Below are 21804 nucleotides of genomic sequence, written 5' to 3'. Positions count from 1 at the left end.
CAGGTACATGGCTTTATCAAGGGCAATTTGTAATCGCTTGCCAAGCCAGGCATTCCATTGGAATGCTTGCTTTAGTGCTTAAGCCACTTGCCAAGCTTCCTCAAGTCGATAGCAGGTACAGTTCGTGTCCCAATCAGGATGTGCAGTCGACGGTTACTACAAGGTCAAGGTATGTATACAGCACACACGGACGTGGTACATATGGGTAGATTTGGATCTGTACGGACTATCCTTGGGTGTGTGAACATGCCATGCCTGTTATGGGTGTCGTGGTGGCAAAGTTTCATCCCGTATATTAAGGCCTAGTCACACCTTGACGTTTTAGCCAGCTTATGCTGATTTTTGAATTTTTTTTTTCTAAAACGCTGACACACGTCCAATACGTTATGGGTAAGTTTTGGAAACATTGAGAGCATGCTGAAAAACACTGCCATACGTCGTAGTACGCTGGCTTTCATCGTTGTACTTTGCAGTTGTCCTCAAATTTTAGCATGCTTGAAATTTTACGACTTATGCCAGCGTATGACTCACAAGTTCCGCTACGCTGGCCATAAGTTGTAGGCACGTTATGCGATCGTTGACACACGTCGACACACGTTAATTGTAAGTTAATCATAAGTCGAAACACGTCGAGGTAATGTTTAGCGTACCCGAAACTTATTTCTAACCTATGAGTAACGTGTTGCAGGCACATTACGCAATCGTTGACACACGTCGACACGTTACTTGTAAGGTACTCATAAGTCGAAACACGTCAAGGTAATAGTTAGCGTCAGTGTTCCAGACTCCCTGTTTTGTTTTTTTTTAATTATTTTTTCTTCGGTATGACGGTCATGTTGACACTTCGATTTCTAGTGCGGTTATGATTTAAATCGTTGAGCAGCAGCCTATTAATTATATTATATTATAACCGCACTAGAAATCGAAGTGTCAACATCACCGTCATACCGAAGAAAAAAAAATAAACCAATGTCACCCGCAGGGTGACCCGTATCTTGCCAAAAGGTGACCACGTGTGACTTCTTTAAGGTCACACTGAGGTGAACAGAGCTGCTATCCACCAGGAGCGACTCCTTTCGGAATATCTGCCTACGAGAGATTCCGATGAGAATCGTTCTCCAGAGTAACCATGAAAAATATGCTTTTGCCTCATAACGTCACCAAATGACGTCATAATGTCTCAAGCTTAACATATCTAGAAAGCACTCATCGAGGTGTTCAATTTGATGTACTACACGATATGGTTCCTAAAACTTGAAAATTTGACCTTGGGGTCAAATATGTTTGACCTGAGGCGCTAACCATGAAGGTCAAGGCCAATCGCCACTAAAAATTAATCAGCTGAGCGCCAGACCATGAACTATTTTCCCATGAAGTTTGAAGACGATCCGATCAAAATTACTCAAAAAATAAGGGTTTCATCGACTCCCCTGATTTGCGACAGTGACCTTGACCTTTGACCTTGACCTTCAAATTTTATGCGCTGAAAGGGACCTCTATAGGCCTCTGATATGCGAAGTTACAAAAATTTCCAATGATAACTGTGCTCTGCAGAGTGATTTATACGTGATTACAGACCAAAAAAAAAAAAAACAAAAAAAAAAACACATATGAAGGTCAAGGCCAATCGCCACCAAAAATTAATCAGATGAGCGCCAGACCATGAACTATATTCCCATGAAGTTTGAAGACGATCTGATCAAAATTACTCAAAAAATAAGGGTTTCGTCGACTCCCCTGATTTGCGACAAAGTGATCTTGACCTTTGACCTTGACCTTCAAAATTTTGTGCACTGAAAGGGACCTCTATGGGACTCTGATATGCGAAGTTACAAAAATTTCCAATGATAACTGTGCTCTGCAGAATTTTTTTATACGTGATTACAGACAAACAAACAAACAAACAAAAAAAACAAAAAACATACAAGCTGACTAACATATATTGCAAAAACTTTGTTTTGGCAAGATAATTAAAAAACCAGGGAGTCTGGAACACTGACGCTAACCATTACCTTGATGTGTTTCGACTTATGAGCACCTCACAAGTAACGTGTGTCGATGTGTGTCAACGATCGCATATCGTGCGTACAACTTATTCCCATCGCATGTGGAACGTGTGAGGCATACGGAAAGTACTGATGTACGTCGTAAAATTTTTAACACCTTCAAAAATTTCAAGACGTACTCCACTTACTACGACGTATGATAGCGTACTTTAGCGTTCTATTCACGTATACCAAACTTACCCATACCGTATTCGACGTGCGCCAGCGTTTTAGATGCATTTTTCAGAGGTCGGCATATGCTGGCAAGATCGCCAAGGTGTGACTGCGATGTTGACACTTCCATTTCTCCGGCAGTTATGATTTGAATCATTGTGCGGCAGCCTTTTAATAGGCTACGCCACGTGATCGTCGGCGATACGTGCAGCGCGCTATGCATGTTAGACTATCGTTGGGCATAGGTTGTGAACGCCGACAACAGGCTAAGCATTCGTTGGTATAAGTTATCTATAAGACAACGAAACGTTCTGTGTCCGTTCCTAATATGTTATGCATACGACCAACTCGTTATGAATACGTCCGAATCTTTAAAAAAAAACATCAAAAGTTCGGCGTAAGCCTGCGTTTTACATACATTTTGATACGTTGCCATTACTGGCTAAAATGTCAAGGTGTGACTGGGCCTTTATGGAGGTTCTATCTGGTTTTCTTCTGTCCTCGCACCTGTTTCTAAAGCATTTAATTATCGGACTTGCTTTACAAAGGTTAAATGTTTCTCTTTGTGAGTTTCAAAGTAAAATATATTTGATAACACACTATTTCTGAGCCGTTTGCCAAATTAACATGTTTTTTAAATTACCGAGCAAAGTTTTTTTTCCACCTTTCACACTCAGCTGTTTATGTATATATATATATATGTATATATATATGTATATATATATATATATATATATATATATATATATATATATATATATATATATATATATATATATATATATATATATATATATATATATATATATATATATATATATATAGTTGTGGTTGACGAAATTCACAAACCACCATTCAGGTCCCTTAGGTGAGATATCTCTGTAAGTATATGTGTAGTTAGGCCCAAACCCGTTGTCTAGAGGGAATAAATGTCATTCATGCGGGCTGCGACTCTTCAGGATAGCCGTTTTTCTTTTACTATCTTTATTTTGGACCAGCCGCCATTATTACCACCACCAACCACGTCTCAACAGCCATCACAACAACAACCACCAACCACAACGCCGCTTCACAATAACAACCACCAACCACAACGCCGCTTCACAACAACAACCACCAACCACAACGCCGCTTCACCACAACCGCCACGACCTTTACCGTCACAACTTGCCACCATCGCATCCACACCATCTCGCGCCACTTGTGGGCACCGATGCTGGACTCGTGTCGGGCGCGCACCGAGCAGCGTGTTCAAAAACATCACGGACTTTCCGCAGAAAACGGATCAAAAACGACTCACGCCCACTTTTGTTCCGTCTAATCGGTGAGCGAGGGGCGATTTGGCCCCGCCTCCAGGGCGTTGGAGGGCGGTCGCTATATGCAAATTCATGGATCAAAAAGCATTCACGCCCACTTTTGTTCCATCCAATCGGTGAGCGAGGGGCGATTTGGCCCCGCCTCCAGGGCGTTGGAGGGTGGTCGCTATATGCAAATTCATGGATCAAAAAGCATTCACGCCCACTTTTCCTCGGGCCAATGGGGAGCCAGCAAGAGAGGTGAAGGGTCGGAGGCAGAGGGTCAAGGGTGAAAGAGCGAAGCCACGGGGCTTATAAAAACGGCTGCGTTCGTCAGTCAAGTTGAGTGTGCGGAGTTCAAGAGAGTCGTCGGTGGAGCTGGAAAGAAGTGGTACTAGTCAGAGTGAAGAGGACGGAGCTGTGGAGAGGTGACGGCGGCGAAGGCGGACGAGGGGGTGCTCGCGTCGGTGCCGGGAGCTGCCCAGAGAGAGGCCAGTAACGCGCCCGAGGTCGAGGAGGAGACGCTCGCCGCGGGACCCGAGACAGGGCGATATCCTCCTTCCCCCGAGCATCAGCAACCCCCTCCTGTTTCCCCCCGCGCTGAGATAGTGCGACAAAGGGGGCCCCCTTCCCACCCCCTACCAGACACTGTCCGCGAGGCCCACGGAGTCGAGGCACCACCGCCGCTCCGCGTCTCATCATCAGACGGGTAGGCCCGACACGATCTCGGCCCCAGGCCCGCCTACCCCCCCTCATCCTGGAGGGTGGTTCTCTTTTCTTTTGCTTTGGGAATATGTGTTGTCGGCGCCATCTGTGAAGTAAAATTGTATAAATGTTGCCGTGTGCCCGGTCGTCGGATAGATCTGCATTGTTGCATTTGCTTTTTGTGTAATATTGCATTGTCTTCTTCTTTTACATGTGCTTTTGGTGGAATTGTATATGTGTGCTTTCCGTTCATCGCGAAATAAATGTGCTTATTGTTGAACTGTTTTCCCGCTTCGCTTCGTCTTTTCTTTCATTGAATCTCCATCTTGCTTCACGTAAAGGGTTGGTCGTGGGCTAAAACGCCCGATAATTAATCGAACCGTCGAGGCCGACGAATAACACGATAATATATATATATATATATATATATATATATATATATATATATATATATATATATATATATATATATATATATATATATATTGTTGCGGATTCGCGCCCGCCGGCGTGCGGACGGCCACGTAACTCGAATCGCGGCACGTCGCCCACCGGACGGACAATCCAGTCGTGACCCTCTCGGACTAACGCCGGGAACTAGTCACGGATGGGCCTTTCGGCCTCACCACGATCGTGCCAATCGGCCCCCCGCGTGGGATAGGGTTGCTCGCCAAATTCGACCTACCTAAGTACCCACACGGAGGGTAGACCGGGCGATCGCACCTCGCCGCAGGTCGACTTCGGACACGGGCCACTTTAAGCGACCCGTTCCGTACTATCGGGATAACCGAGCGGTGTTGTCGTCAACCTCGACGGTTCGATTAATTATCGGGCGTTTTTAGCCCACGACCAACCCTTTACGTGAAGTAAGATGGAGATTCAATTAGAGAAAAGACGAAGCGAAACGGGAGAAACAGTTCAACATAAAGCACATTTATTCCGCGGCAAACGGAAAGCACACATATACAATTATACACCAAAAGCAAATGTAAAAATGACACGACAATTCTGCACAAAAAGCAAATGTAAAAGTGACACGACAATTCTGCACAAAAAGCAAATGTAAAAGAGAAACACAATGCAGATCTACTTCCGACTACCGAGCACACAGCAACACTTATACAGTTTTACTTCACAGACGGCGCCGACAACACATATACTCAAAGCAAAAGAAAAAGGGACCACCCTCAACGATGAGGGGGGCAGACGGGCCTGGGGCCGAGACCGCGTCGAGCCTACCCGTCTGGTGATGAGCCGCAAAATGGCGGTGGCGCCCCGACTCCGCGGGCCTCGCGGACAGTGTCTGGAATGGGGTGGGAACGGGGCCCCCTTCTCACACTATCTCAGCGCGGGGGGGGGGAAACAGGAGGGGGTTGTTGATGCTCGCGGGAATGAGGATATCTCGCTGGCTCGGGCCCCGCGACGAGCATCTCCACCGCGACCTCGGTCGCGTTACCGGCCTCCCCTCTCCGCAGCTCCCCGACTCTGACACGAGCGCCCTCTCGACTGCCTTCGCCGCCGCCACCTCTCCAACTCTCCCACTCTCCACTCTTCTCAACTCCGTCCAACTGCTTTCTCTGACTCTTCTCTTCTCAACTCTCCTTGACTGACTCAACTACTCTTCGGCGAGCGAACGTGGCCCTTTATAGCCCCCGGGGCTTCGCTCCTTCACCTTCGACCCTTCACCTCTGGCTGGCTCCCCATTGGACAGAGGAAAAGTGGGCGTGAATGATTTTTGATCCACGAATCTGCATATAGCGATTATACTCCGACGCACCTGGAGGCGGGGCCAAATCGCCCCACGCTCGCTGATAGGACGGAACAGAAGTGGGCGTGAATCGTTCTTGATCCGATTTCTTGGAAAGGCTGGTGTTTTTGCACCCGCTGCTCGGTGCGCGCCCTGTACGAGTCCAGGATCGGTGCCCACAAGCGGCGCGGGAATGGCGGTGATGCGATGGTTGCGAGAGCGAGATGTGACGGCAAGGGTCGTGGCTGTTGTTATGAAGCGGCGTTGCGGTTGGTGGTTGTTGTGTGATGGCTGTTGAGACATGGTTGGTGGTGGTTGTGGTGGTAGTAATGGCGGCTGGTCTAAAATAAAGATAGTAAAAGAAAAACGGCTATCCTGAAGGGTCGCAGCCCGAATGAATGACATTTATTCCCTCTAAACAACGGGTTTGGACTAACTACACATATACTTACAGAGATATCTCACCTAAGGGACCTGAATGGTGGTTTGCGAATTTCGTCAACCACAACAATATATTAATACTGAAGGACCAATTTTGTGCTCCTCCTCGCGGTCGCGTCACGTTTTTCTCGGAACTGTGACCTGGACTGAAAGAAACTTCGTACCTGTAAGAGTGCATCGCACATAGTGGCAATAGTCACCTTTCAACTCTGAAGCAGAATAAACACTTTTCGTTTTACATTCGATTACATGGCGACGTGTGACGTCACCGCTGAGAGGCGTCAGGACGTCATGACATCATCAGTCATTCGCTGACGCCATTACGTCTGTCGTCGACAGACCGTCACCGCTGAGAGGTGTAATTCCACTCCTCGAAAATAGCGTCTGCAATGTAAAACCCTCTTCTGCACATGCTGACTACCTCAGAATGTGAATTTGACACAAAAAATGAAACAAGAAACATTGTATCTTCTATATATTAATACTGAAGGATCAATTTTGTGCTCCTCCTTGCTGTCGCGTCACATTTTTCTCGGTACTGTGACCTGGACTGAAAGAAACTTCGTACCTGTAAGAGTGCATCGCACATAGTGGCAACAGTCAACCTTCAACTCTGAAGCAGAATAAACACTTTTCGTTGAGATGGGGGCGAGGAGTGAAGAGGCGGGGGCGGGGGATGAAGAGATGGGGGCAGGGAGTGAAGAGGCGGGGGGGGCAAGGTAAGTAAATTTTTGGGCGGGGGTAAGCAAATTGAAAGCGGGAAACGGGGGAAATGTGGCGGGGGCTGGGGCGAATTAAGCTGGGTTGAGCGTGAGGGGTGGGGGCCCGGGGGCAAGTGGGGCGGGGAATCAAGAGACAGGGGTCGGGGAGTGAAGAGGCGGGGCCGGGGTAATTAAATTTTTGGGCGGGGGTAAGCAAATTGAAGGTGGGGGGGAATGGGGCAGGGGCAGGGGATGAGTAGGCGGGGGCAAGCACGCCCTGTCCAGTCCATGTCTCTCTAGTGTGGGTGAGCTGGTGAGGGTGGTTGAATGAACGGAATCTATCTGTGACGGGGCTTCGGCTGGTAAAGAATAATGTTTGTGCACATCTACTTAAAACGTCTCTAATGCAACGTTGTGTTTTTTAGTTTGTTTATTGAAATTCCCCCAAAACAAGGGTGAAAGCTACTCAAGGGTTTTGGGTTGTGTACAGTACGTACTCTAGTCAGTAATCATACTGACTCCAATCTGCCGATTCCCCAAAAATTGTCGATACCGGCCGTGTGTGTGTGTGTGTGTGTGTGTGTGTGTGTGTGTGTGTGTGTGTGTGTGTGTGTGTGTGTGTGTGTGTGTGTGTGTGTGTGTGTGTGTGTGTGTGTGTGTGTGTTTCATAAAAGCTAACTCCTCGCCCCCCCCCCCCAGCCTCCTTTCTCTCTGTCCCGTCCTCACTCCACCCCTGCCTAATACAGTGCAGCACCCTTTCACAAATCTCTCTCTCTCTCTCTCTCTCTCTCTCTCTCTCTCTCTCTCTCTCTCTCTCTCTCTCTCTCTCTCTCTCTCTCTCTCTCTCTCTCTCTCTCTCTCTCTCTCTTTCTCCCTTTCTCCCTTTCTCCCTTTCTCCCTTTCTCCCTTTCTCCCTTTCTCCCTTTCTCCCTTTCTCCCTTTCTCCCTTTCTCCCTTTCTCCCTTTCTCCCTTTCTCCCTTTCTCCCTTTCTCCCTTTCTCCCTTTCTCCCTTTCTCCCTTTCTCCCTTTCTCCCTTTCTCCCTTTCTCCCTTTCTCCCTTTCTCCCTTTCTCCCTTTCTCCCTTTCTCCCTTTCTCCCTTTCTCCCTTTCTCCCTTTCTCCCTTTCTCCCTTTCTCCCTTTCTCCCTTTCTCCCTTTCTCCCTTTCTCCCTTTCTCCCTTTCTCCCTTTCTCCCTTTCTCCCTTTCTCCCTTTCTCCCTTTCTCCCTTTCTCCCTTTCTCTCTCCGGACGTGTCATGGCAGTGATTATGTCCAGACGGTGTTTTTCTCTGGATGTGTCTGGGCAGTGTTTTATTGTCTTCGGATGGCTTGGCTCCAAGTTTTGTCTCCGGACCTGTCCGGGCGGTGTCTGTCTCCGGGCGGTATTTTTAGTATGACCGGTAGAAATTGATTTCAGACATTATTTTTGTTTCCATCTTCACTGTTATTCTATACAGAATCATTTTTATAATACAGTATGAACCGTAATTAACGCTCTACCGCACGTCTGTCTTCCCTTCATCACACTTCACGCTGTCTTCTGTTCCCCCACACCTCACTCTCCCTCTCTCCTTGCTCACACACCCCTCCTCACTCCTCCTCCCTCCTCTCTTTTGCCCTTCACCTCCTGACTCTCCACTCCCTCTCTCTCTCCCACCCCTCTCTCACTCACCCACCCCTCTTTTTCTGCCCACCCCCTGCCTTTAGTATTCCCATCACCGAAGCGATGGGTGGTATTTACTCATGCTGAATATAATGTAAAAATATGTCAGCATTCGTACTTCATCACATGCTGGCTGTCTGAACTTGAATGTATGTGATAAATTGTGTAGTAACATGTTTTTGAACACCTGTTTTACTCCCCATGGCCAGATTCACTCCTGACTTTGACCTCAACCTTGACCTCAACCCCTTGTTCATATCGTTTTAAAAGGGTGACCGGTTCGATTATGAACCCTGCATATGGTGCTCCACCTGGGCCTGCAACCTCCTTGCCACCCACCAAAGGCTTCAGCTACCCAGGTGTGAATGCTGCTTGTTGAGCTTATCAAAATCTTGTCTTTTAAAAGTTGTGTTGAAATACTTTGCATTAAAGAGTCATTGTTCCTCCTCCCATATTCTGGGTCTCTCACTCAATTATGTATTGCAGGCTTTCCTCATGGGTACTCTTCGCCGGCACCACCATATACACCATGTACCTTTGCAGGCACTGCTCCTTACAACACTGGTGAGAATGAGAACAATTTGCTGATAACTGAAGCTTGCATAAAAAGGAGTGGGTAACGCTCCATTTTTTTGTGTTAATGCTTGTTGTATATAAGTTGGGTCACCTGATCAATATTAAGTTATTTACACATAAGTGGTAAAACATCAAGATGATTGTTGCTTTGAGCTTTCGGAAAAATTAATTCAGGAGTGCAACATGGCAATGATTGGCCAAATAGCATTTCCTTGTTTCTGGTTATACAGTGGCATATGACCACGCAGTGTAGTCCCACAGAGACCAGACCCTTTGTATGTTGATTTCCATTCTGGATAAACAAAAAAAATTATTTAAATGCAATTGGTTCGATTCCTGACAGAGCATTGACCTTCGAACACAGACGCAACCAAGCTGCACCCCAAAATGGGGCATCTGACATGTGACACTCAACCGTTCATAGCGCAGTTATTTCATGCTTTTAAAACATCTATTTGATTAAAAATTTTAAAAAATCATAAATTTTTTGCTTTTTGTGACATAGACCTTCTCTGTGTTAAAATCATGTGGTAAAGCAAATTTCAGGGAAATTGGCCCAGGCGGTTGGAAATGTATCAGGGGCAAACAAACAAGAGAAAGACGTCGTGCAGAGCACGATACTTGCAAAATCAACCCCCCTCTCCAAAGGTTGCCATGGAGACATGAAATTGTCCATTTCATTGAGATTATAATTGACAATCTTAAAGCTCAGGTGAATCGGGTGAAAATTGATTATTTTTCAGATTGAAATTGATGATATTAGAAGTTTGACCTCGAGTTGACCTTTGACCTTTTGACCTCAAAACTAGTTGCTTTCCAAATTCAGGGATGCAATATGCAAATCCTGTTCAACTTTCAAGTTAATAGGATGAATAATGATGATTTTAGAAATTTGACCAAGATTACTTTTGACATTTGACCTCAAAATTGATAGGCTTCTCAGTTGAGACTACCCCTACAACTTGATAAAGTTTCATGATGATCTGTTTGGAATTGTGACCTGTAGGCAATTGACAGACAAACGAACGAACAGATAGAATAACAAAATCTTCGATTTTCCAGGTACAACTAACTCTGCACAAAACTTCAGTTTTTTTCTCGTTTGGGTTGAAAGCTGAAATTTTTCATACTCATGCAATTCAAAGCTAATATCCCAGGAAAAAAAAAATTAATAATCACAAAACGGACGGAAAATTTCCGTCAACAAAAATATCCGCGAATACAAGTCAACCGGTGCAGCCTCATTTGCTCGTTGTGGGTTGTGTGCAGTAGGGTCGTGCCAGATTTTTGAGGTACCCTGCTAAAGTGCCCTGCAAAAAAATGTCAGCCGTGACGTCATCGCTATATCTACCGTCACGTCAAGTTTTACCATGACACTAACCATTTGAGTCCCCAAAATGAGTGATAAATGAAATGCACATTTTACCATGATAAACAAAAGCTTTTAACACTCACACCCACTTAACCTCACAATTAAGAATCCCCTTTCAGTTACTCTCTCAATTAAGACAAGTCAGGTCATTGACTCTCCAATCACCATTTTTCGACAAACCTACACGTTGTATTTTAAGAAATAAAGAGAAGTTTTTAATTTTTATTTAATTTCTATACAATGTGGTATTTGGTACTGGCAGGATGGCCTAGAGATACGCACACTCACCTTTAAACTGTCTATTCTGGGTTTGAATCCCAGGCCAACTATAAACTATCATCCCGGTGTGTCATAGGCAGGGTGATTCATCAATATATGTGTGCTGTCCCTCGGATGGATGTTCAGCTGTGTGTTCTGTCTGCCGGTATTAGTTGTTTAGTTGTTGTAAACATCCGAGAGTATTGAATGCGATGGCAGAGTAGATAAGCATGATGTTAACATGCATAACTTCATGATTATCTGCTCTGCTGTTATGAGTCCATATCATTGACGCATTATAGGCCTATCTTTGCAACAACCTGATAACCATTCTTCACAAAAACAGCCACATCACTGATCCAGCCAGACTTCAACTGTTTGACGGCATCCAAACTTTTCCATGCCTTCACATCTTCCAGGATAAAGTACTTTTGGTAAACACAAGATAATTCACTGACTGGATTTAAAATGGTTGGAAAGTTTGTCTCACTTCTGCATTTTGTGATATTTGGCAATTCATACAGGTCCGTGTTTCCTATAACCTGTGTTGTTGTAATATCGCTCCCAAGACAGTGTCTAATGTATCGACGTATCCAAGCTTTGGGACAAGCTTTGACCCTAATAATTTGCCATGAAAGCACACAAAATTCAATAACTCAACCGATCGTGAAGTTCCTTTCTTTCTTTCTCTTTTGTTCTCCAACATGGTGGCGGAGCACAAATTGTTGATGCCACTAAACAACCTCCATCAATGAATTTGGCAGTATCTAACTATTCTTTCAGTGGAAAATAAATGGTTTCATTCAGACACCATGTTTCCCACATATGTACAGGAAGGCACGACATATTTGAGAGGTTAGGTTTCAGAATTGCTCACTTAAATATAAACACGCAAATATGATTGTTTATCGATAAACTACGATCAAAAAAAGGTTTAAGTCCAAAACCGTTTGACGGGTTCTCAATTTTATTGATTGAAATGATGTACGAATGCCTCTGTAGATGTAGCCGGTAACATTTCTGGACACGCTGATCACAGAACACAAAATGGAAATAGAGAGTAGGAAGGGTGGGGTGTGGGCTTGGTGAACGTGTGCGTCTTCACACACACACACATGGGCCATGGCTGTAAAATGCTCACATTCTGTCAACTTGCATCACCTTGGAGGGAGTGAAGGAAGATGGCAATAATGGGCAACACCAAGAGAAGGAGGGAATGAGGAAGAATGAGTGAGGGAATGAGGGTGTGATGAGAGATGGTAACTACAGGGGGTTTGGGGGAGGGTGACGCGGGGGAGAGGGTCTTATCAGAGCTGTCAAAATGAAGTCGTGAATCCATCATGGAAAGTTGTAAATCGTTCACATGCGAACCTTCCACAGCGTTGGCGATTGTTTGATGTTAAAAGGTAAATCGTTCACAAGAATTTGGCAGTATAGAGGCCGGCATTTGCTTGGTGTTGACGTTGGCTTAATGGTTAGGGTAGTGTGCTCGGAATCGGAGGATCCTGAGTTGAAATCCCCCTGGCTGTTGAATTAATACCAGGTGAGGTTGACTCTGCCTGTCATCCTGAGGTCGGCAAAATGAGTGCCAGCTTGCTGGTATCCTGTGTCGGAGTGGCGACCCGTCCAGGATTGTGCGCAATAGCCAAGGTAACTGCTTTGGCAGCACCAACGCTCTGCACAGGGTATGTATGGTCCCAGTGGATGGATGGATTTACTTGTGACGAGTAAATATGTAAAAAAAAAACATCTAAATTGAGAAAAAAAGTGGGTAAATAAATAATGTTGACAAATTCTAGGTTGAAATGAATATAGTACTGTATTTTGGATTTCATGTGGGTGTTTTTTTTTCCTTTTTTTAATGTTACTGTTGAAGAGCTAAGCTCCGCCTCGGATGGACCGAGGTGCCTGAGCGGCACCTCGGTGCGCTTCGGTTGCACTACACCCTGGTCACATGACCCGAGACGATGGACTTATGGGCTCCCTTGAGAATAATCACTGAAAAGTTGAAATTTGTTTTATTTTGGTTTTCTGCTTGTAAAAAATATTTTCTTAGCACTGTAATTACAAATATATGATATGTTGAATCAGACTATCTTACTTTCTTCTTTGTTGTGTTTATTACCAATACTCTACTTTATGGTGCCAGTCAAAGCAGCAGTTATTGCCCGGCTTTCCGATACACAAGAATTCTCCACAGTACATGCTCCCGTGTATTGTCTTACAACGTTTTGGCAAGTCCATATCCTTTGCTTAGCCCTAAGGTACTTCTCTCTGCACACAGCACAACGATTATTGGTAGTCACATGTGGAGCCTTTCCTACATCATGGTGAGCATCCCGTTTCAGTCGTTGCTCATCATGAAACTGCTGAGCGTCGATTACTAAATGCTGCTCCAGTATATTGAACATCTACAAGTTCCTGACACAGTTTCTACATAAACAAATGGAAAGTGACGACACTCTTGTTTGGTGGAGCATGGGGCTTTATGAAACCCATCAGTACGTATGCATTGTACGCAGCCCACATGAAGAATTTTAATCACCAAGCGTCTTGACCATTTATAGTGGCGGCAGCATTTCTGCAATCTTGTAATTCAGTCATTTTTGTCTGCCCTCCCTTCTCCCCAAATATAAGCATTATCGGCCTTCACTGCTTTTGGACAAGCAACAGGAATCTTTCCTTTTTTCAGTAGCATCATATCGCTGAACATGTTCAGGAGGGGAAGAGATGTAGATTGACGTGGCAAAATATATGGGCCGCTTGTCCCACCAAACTAAAACAACAACAGTCTCATTGAATACAATTTCCGATTCTCCTTTTTACATTTCATTGTTTCTCCTGGCAAGAGTTTTGGGAAATTCTCTTCTGTTGGTCATAGTCGTTACACACATCCTAATCCCTTGTTTTATGATCAAATACTCGACCAGCTGAACTGAGGTGTAGAATTGATCAGTGCACAGCTAATAATTCTGTCCGAAGAATTTGTCAGTCGTTCGGACAACCAAGTTCCCTGGAACCCCAAGGTTATCGATCGCTTTGGCATCATGTCTCCTCCCAGTGTGTAAACCTCAGCATTGTAAATGTACCCATTTTCACAATCACACAGTCAAAAACGTCTTGATTCCCCATTTGAACGACAGTTTGTTTTTAGTGGGGATCATTCCCTCATCAAGTGAAAGTTCATTACTGGAACAAAGTAATGCTTGAATTTCTCATTCAAATAGTTGAACACTTGGTGGGTGGGTCTTGTATATTTTATCAATGTTATCAAGCTGGGGATCATCCTCATTTACACATTGTAGGAGAAACCAGATTGCAAGGAACCAATCTATTATCATGCATGACCTTTGGAAAACTAGGCATATAAGTAAGTGTGGCATCATTAGACCTCCAGTACCGCTTGTACCTAGCCTTATGTATCAACATTTCCACGGTGAATCAGAGCGCAAAAAATACCTTTAACTCTTATCTGCCAAAGTCAGAGACTTTTGTTGGAAAGATTTTGCTGCATAATCGTTTGGTTTGGCTGCAATCACACATTCAGCTTGGTGATTGGTCTCTGTGAGAAGTAAATCCCAAACAACATAATTCCAGAACAAGCCAAAACAGTCGAGTGGAGTACTTCCCACATTTATTGCATTTGGTAAATTTTTAGGCCATGGTTGCTCATGAGGGCTAAACTGACATTCATTGAACCCTGCAGTGGCTCCTGTCCATCCTGGGGGGGGGGGGGGAGTCAGGCCTTGGTTTATCCCTTACACCCTGTCCTCTGCCACGACCACGCCCTCAACCTTGGCCGCGCCCCCTACCAACACCTCTGGGAACTCCCCCAGCATTGTCGTCAGTACTGTCAGTTTCACTTTACCTGTTTGAAAAGTCATTCTCCGACTCAAAATTACTCTCATTACCATAATAATAACCATCACCATCCATACCTTCCTCATCCGAGCTCAACACCACATCAACTGACATAACATTTTGACTCATTTTGGAACGATTTTAAGCGACAAATCATCAAAAAGCGATGTGAATCTCATGCTAGTACTTCGCAGATCATGCGCTTCAGCATATGCACAAGGATGGGCCGACTGGCGAGTGTATCAAAGCATGCGCACGACAAAAGCCTTACTCGCACTTACACTTCCAAAGAGATTGTCACGTCTCGTGCATGCCAGGACGGGAAGCGGTGGGAGAACGGTGCAACAGTCATACAACACTCGAGTGCAGGCAAACTGCGCAGCAGAACCGAATTGGCTTGTGCACCAAATCGTGTGCAAGCAAAAGCCTCCCTCACACTCGCACCTCCAACGAGACTCTCACGGCACGCACGCCAGGACAGGAAGCGGCGGGAGTACGCCGAATCGTGTGCATAGCAAAAACATCCCTCACACTTCCTGAGCAATTAGCGGCGACGCAGACCGAAGATTAGGTGTCATATAGCAGAGCCACTAATTTCTCAGGAAGTTGCTTGTGATATGTATGGAAACAGGAACACGTGGTGGTCGGTACTGACAAGCCACCAGAGTTTATGGAGGTTTGAATTGCAGCTGGTGAAACAGCCACGAGGGTTCAAAGGGTGAAGCCTGATGGCCTACCCAGCCACTTTTAAGGACAGATTCTAAATGGAAGAACATTAAATAAAATGCTCATATGGTTGGTGGTTTTTAGTCACATACAGAAGGGAGGGTGGATGTCTTGATAAATTTATAATGTCACGATTAATTTCCTCACGCTTGTTCCAAGACATTCATTAAGGAAATAACTGAACTATACGAAGCAATGTTACCCCCGATGAGTCATTTCCATAACAGTATGTTCGGTAATTAATTTTATTGAAGTTTGTTAAAATCATTCTCGATGAATTTTGTTCATGTTTTTGTCATTATCACGTCTTGGTTTTCCAAACTACAAGTTAAACCATTGTGTCTGCCTCTCACTGATGTCATTGCATTTTTGTTTTTCCAGGATTCGGTTCAAGCACACCGTACAAGATATCCCCAGGACAGGCACGAGGTCCGCCACCGGCCTACCAGCCATCCCCTGGTCCTTCGGCTTACCATCCATTCACCTTCTACCCAGTGCGCTCACCCTATGCAGCCCAAGCCCAATTTGCCCAAGTAAAATGATGTCTGGACAGTTATAGAACGGGAAAAGCATATTCATACTTGTCTATCTTTGTGTGGCGGTGTGGCTTGGTGATCGAATGGGTAAAGCCATCTTGCATTGCCCTGACTGGTGTGGGTTTTATTATCATTCCTCTTCAGAAAATGTTTCCACACTTCTCTGATGGAATAGTCACCTCTCCAGGATTCGAGCTTTGAAGTATTCATGAGTTTTCCTGAGCACCTCTCTGTCAAGAATATGAATATATTTCCTTGTTTTTTTTTTGCAGAATATATTTTCTTTCCTCTGTTCAAACAACAATGTCTCTTTTGAGTTGTGCTCTCAGTACCTGTTGTGTTCCCCACTACTTCTGCGTACTATCTTCTTCTCTCACCCCCATCTCACAGCCCCCTTCTCACCATCCCCAACCCCCCATCCTCCCATGTGCACGTGACACAATCTTTCTGCAATGTTGCTAAATGTTGCTATTCAGTGTAAATAGTGACGTTTTAAAAAGTTGGAGCATGTTTGTCTCGTACTAGCTAACAATCCTCATGAACAGATGTACATGTAGCATCACAGAAATACAGTTGTACCTCAATTGCAGCTCAATTTTGCATTTCAGGTATAACACCATTTAATTCTTTCTCATGGAACTACTTAAAACTGTCCAGACATAAGCATAGTTGGGGTAAGGGGGATAGTGGTCGTACGAGTGGTGTGGCCGCTCTGGGTGCAGCGTGGGCGGAAGCATATAATTGATTGTCAAGAAAATTTCAATTATCTTATTCAGAGAATCAGCACAGGCCTCAATGGATGATAAAATTAATGTTTAATCGGTTATATCAATTTATTAATAATGCTATCCTGGGGATCAAAGAAATGATCTGGAAATTGTTTTGCTTTGGGAAAAGTTTTTCTCCATAGCTTGAATCACTGTTACAAAACTTCATGAGTGGTGTGAGGTCCAGGTTCATGACCCAAGCCTTGAAGAAAGCATTTTTTTTTTCCCCAGCATGAAGCATGCTATCAAGGGCTCAAAACTCACTGTGATCAATGCATCAAATTAAGAGTCCATCTCTTCTTTTTTTTAAAATCTTTGTGAGTTGTGTTAATGGCAATATGAATGAGGTGAAAAATTAGCAAAGTGTCGAATAGTACACCAATCATTTCTCGGCCCCGTCAACCTCTCTCTTTGACGCCTCTTCAAGGCATGGGATTTTTACTTAATTATTTCATGGTAATCTCTGTACGCCTTTCCGAATCCCATGATACACTTTAATAACGGAACTGAAATGGAGGGGTCACCAAGCAGAGGAGGGGTCACCAAGCAGAGGAGGGGTCACCAAGCAGAGGAGGGGTTGCCAAGGAGAGGAGGGGTCGCCAAGGAGAGGTGTGGAAGAGAGATGTTTATGAGGCTTCATTTGCGGAATTGCAGGTGCAAATTTGGTTGCAGGTGTTACTAGCCATTGACACTCAGCCGGTAAAGCCCACCACATATTTGCTGGTGCAACGCAACAAGACCGTCTGCGACAGTTTAGTTTATGGAAGTCCTTGATAATCGAGTAATGTGAGGCGATTGATGATCGTAGTCGACATGGTTTTCAGGTGCATCGGCGATCGTCATAAAAGTTGAATATGTAAAAGTTGGCTTTAGTCAGTCGATAACTGCAACTGTCAACACAGTTAGTTAGTTTCCTAGAACCTAGTTGATGAAAGAACAGGATTTCCACTTCAGGGACTGAGGACGTGGGGGGAGGGAGAGTAAAGTTTATCTTGCCATTAATATTTTCTGGCTTCTGAAAGCAGAATTTCTTGTCGAAAAGATGGGACAACGGGTTTCTGGATTACAGTATACTGTATATAATTGGAAGGCTTTCCTTTCTCCCAAAGTCAGAGACATTATGGCATTACCTTTATTTCTTATTCTCTTATTTCATGTTTTCGTTACAGCCTGGTATGTACCTTGCTCCAACCCTCTATGCACCAGCACCAGCACACGTGATCCATCACACCACAGTGGTACAACCAAACGGGCTCCCAGCACAGGTGTACCCCCAGCTGGCTGCGCCTCGTACTCACCCTGCACTTTCCCTCACTGGACACCCATCTTCCTCTATTGCCATGGCGACAGGTACTGCTTTTTGAATGAAGTTTGTCCCCACTCTTCCCGTTAAATGACTGCTGTTTTTTTGTTGGTTTTTTTTTTTGTTGGTTTTTTTTTTTGTTGGCTTGCTTTTTCTGTGAAAGGCTTTCAGGAGCATTTGAATTCATTATTGATCTTTCATGTAAAAATAAATAAATGTAGATATGTTGAGAATTAAAAAAATGCATTGAGAAACTATTCATTATTGAGCATGGGTGGAGGACAAAAGCAAAAGACGAATGAACACAATAAATGCATTAAATGTCATGCACTAAAATAAACAGCTTCCAAAGCCCGGTGTCATCGTGTCACGTAGCATAATCGTAACGAGGCATCATACAAGCAAATACATAATGAAAATATTTACAGCAACGAAGAGGAAGAGAAACCAGAGATATTATAATGGGTTCGGGAAAAATATACACATCACTTAGACAAGGTCATCATTTATGGTACAGAATGTCTGCAAGTCCAGGTATGAGGGTTTGGGTACTTGTTTAAAGGAAGGTTAAAAATACAACCAGCGGCAACATCATGCTTATAGGCCAGCGGTATAGGTCAGATTTTTTTGGTACTTAATCAACCGGCTTGACACAAAGCTACAAGAGGTCTCATATGAAAGATGGGGATCTCAGTAACTCATTTTGCCCAGTTGTCTTCATTTTTTGGTGTGCAGCCCATGAAATATTCACACCTGAAGGATACACCCATTAGAAAATTTTGACCATTTCCGAAAATCAGTGAATTAGCCATAACTACAAAGCAATGCACCCTATTTTTACATGATTGGTATTGAAATGTGCAGAATTAACAGGGGAATACTACTAGTTACTTAATGGACTACTACTAGATAAATATATGTACATTTGAGTACTTTTAATAGAAAAAAGACGTAATTTCCGGACCGCTAACTTTGAAAATCATCAACTACAGAAACGAGCATCTGCCAATTGTCATATTTTTTTCTTTATTTTATATGTGTTCAGTTTACCATATCAATATAATGAGAATATTTTGAAACGAATTTCTACTAGCAAATTATACTATATAGTGACTGAAGTTTGCACAAGTGATGTGATAACTATATGTTACACCAATACACATTGTTCTACGAGAAATGAACTAAAACATATATTTTGAGCGAGTGTCCTCGATATGTTCAACCATAACTGTCCGTGTCATTTTGGTCACCATGTGACAGTTCGTTGCCACACTGCCTGTCACTGGTAGCACACATGCACTCGTTAGTGCAAGGCAAACTGTCTTGTGAGCAGCTGCAGCTGTTTGTACATGGTTCACTACCACGGCATGTACACACAAGACCATCTAACATCTCCGCTGATGTGGGTCCATCAAACAATGTGGGATGCAGCACACCTTCTCCTCTGTACCATCCACGACCCTCTTTGGTCGTGGACCCTCATCCATACTCGGGTTTGGTGAATGGATCTCTTCACATATTCGAGAAAAGTTGGTTCGGACGGAGGCAACTTATGCACTGGGACATCTTTGGTCGCTGCGAGTTTCTCCTGAAGATCATTCAAATTTGTATGTGCATCCATATATTTCCCTTGAGAATCATACATGGCACTGACTAAATGTCTTGAAGCAGCCACTGCCTCCTGGAGATCGTCAGTGGCGAGGACTTCGAGGTGTGGACCATTATTCTGAAGATGCAGTGTCTTCATAGCTTTCCATGCTTTCTTTTTACCATAGCCGAAGAATGCTGATACAGAGTCACATCCTGTCAGGGCATGAAATGCAGGAAGCCAGGTACACATTTCTGGAAGCAAGCTGTAACATATCTGATGGACCGGGATAAGCTTGCATCCTGCTGATGTTCTTTTCTCTATCCATATTTCGGCAGTGTCTCGCAACTGTGGAAAGTAGTGGACCGCTCAGACAAGCACATCAGTGTCTGCTGATTTGATTGTAATGGACCCACGCACATTGTTACGTCTGAACTCAACATCGGCATGCTTCACATGAAGAAATATCCGAGAATCTGCCTCTTCCTGCATTGATGCGAGTTGACTGTCATGATACATTCCTGCAGATGAAAGGCATGCTGAAAGCGAACCATCAGAGAAGCCACCAGCCAAATAGATCCGCTTTTCTTGGTGATCTAAAAGTTATTTTGCTGCTGGTGCATGTTGCATGACGTGACTACAGATGAAGTGTGTCAAGGTGGATTTGTTTGATGATAGAGCCATGAATTTCGTCCATTGTGGTACTGGGCATCTAGCAATGACTTGGTAGCTTCGGGATCCACCAGCAACAGCAAGGCGTCTCGTTCTTTCGTCTGTCTTCACAGAATTGACATCATTATAATGGTCGAAGACATCGATGAGGGTGTGGTGTGTTTTGATGCAATGAAGCAACTGGTTTAGGTAACACTGCTCCAAGTTCCCAAAGGTACCACCATTTCCACCCAGGATATGGAGTTCAGCCATAGCATCCCTGATGTACACGCTGCGATGTTGGTTATCACTGGCAGTGTTTTCGTGCTCTTCATCGACTAGGCCCTTGAGAATATGCCCCAGTTCTGCTTTGGTGTTCTTCCGTGGAGCTCCATCTTCATGAAAGATAGATGTCGGAACAGACGTAATGGGATAGCTCTGGACGTGCTTCATATTCAGGTCAGGGTGGACTTCAGTGAATAGCAAAGCACGGCGGAAAACCATTTCCGGGTTGATTGCAACCAATGCTTTCTGACTCAAAATCAGGATTTTTGTTTTCTTTTTGGAAATCGAAAACGTTTTGAGTTTGGATTTTGGGTTTGGCTGGTACATGCTTCTCTGCCCCCCAGTGCAAAGAGATTCTGTGATGTACTCTTCCATCTGTCTTTTCCCCAGGTCGTGGACAGACAACAAGGACTTCTGAATATCCTTGGAAGCGATGACACCACTTGATATATCCACAAGATGTTATTCATTATGTGATTTTCTGAAATGGTCCAAATATTCAGACAGGTGTATCCTTCAAATGTGAATATGTCATGGACCGCACACCAAAATATGAGGACAACAGGGCTAAATGTATTACTGAGATCACCATCTTTCTTATGAGACCTGTTGTAGCTTTGTGTCAAGCCTTGTGATTAAACTCCTAAAATATAGCCCTTTATCGAGGTTTACTGCTGGCCTAATAGTTCCTATTCATCCAGGACACAGTGAGATCCTGTAAATATGCAGAACTGGACACAAAAAGAGGACGCTGAAGAAAATCTTGCTGATATCTTGCCAAGTTTTCCCTTCCCAGAGGTGTTGAATGAACCATGCACTATCTCAGAAAAAGCCACAACCCCCATGCAGACAAACGTCTTCGGAGACCTTTGTTACCTCTGCCATCAGAAGTAGATGGAGGTTATGTTTTCACCCTTGTCTTGTCTATCATCAGGATAAAAAAAAAAGTTATGTCATGGAAGGATTCGGCTGAAGCTTGGCTTGGTGGACATGTTGGGTGTGTGACAAGGACAAAATTATTTGATTTTGATGAATATCCAGATAGGAGAATTTTTTTATTTTTTCAAGTGATTCTTCATCATTCAAAGATGGGACCAAAAACGATGTACAG

The 21804-nt window shown here is 44.2% G+C and overlaps 1 protein-coding gene across 3 annotated transcripts in view; it reads left to right on the top strand.

The window, feature by feature from the left end:
- LOC147008492 (myelin-associated neurite-outgrowth inhibitor-like) overlaps positions 1-21804 on the top strand; it is a 66354-nt gene that overhangs the window by 5713 nt on the left and 38837 nt on the right. For 2 of the 3 annotated variants that reach the window (XM_085864513.1, XM_085864511.1), the window contains exons 2-5: positions 8980-9129; positions 9257-9334; positions 15945-16096; positions 18036-18216. In XM_085864513.1, coding sequence (XP_085720639.1) covers positions 9057-9129; positions 9257-9334; positions 15945-16096; positions 18036-18216 — 484 coding nt within the window. In that variant the 5' untranslated portion in view covers positions 8980-9056. The remainder of the gene's footprint in view (positions 1-8979; positions 9130-9256; positions 9335-15944; positions 16097-18035; positions 18217-21804) is intronic. The other variant, XM_085864512.1, reaches the window with a different exon arrangement.

The sequence above is a fragment of the Eptatretus burgeri genome, chromosome 18, assembly GCF_056783735.1.
Source record: "Eptatretus burgeri isolate ZD-2024b chromosome 18, Ebu_testis_v1, whole genome shotgun sequence".
NCBI classification, from domain to species: Eukaryota; Metazoa; Chordata; class Myxini; order Myxiniformes; family Myxinidae; genus Eptatretus; species Eptatretus burgeri.
The sequence above is the reverse complement of the archived record's forward strand: the minus strand, read 5'-3'. Positions and strand labels throughout refer to the sequence as shown.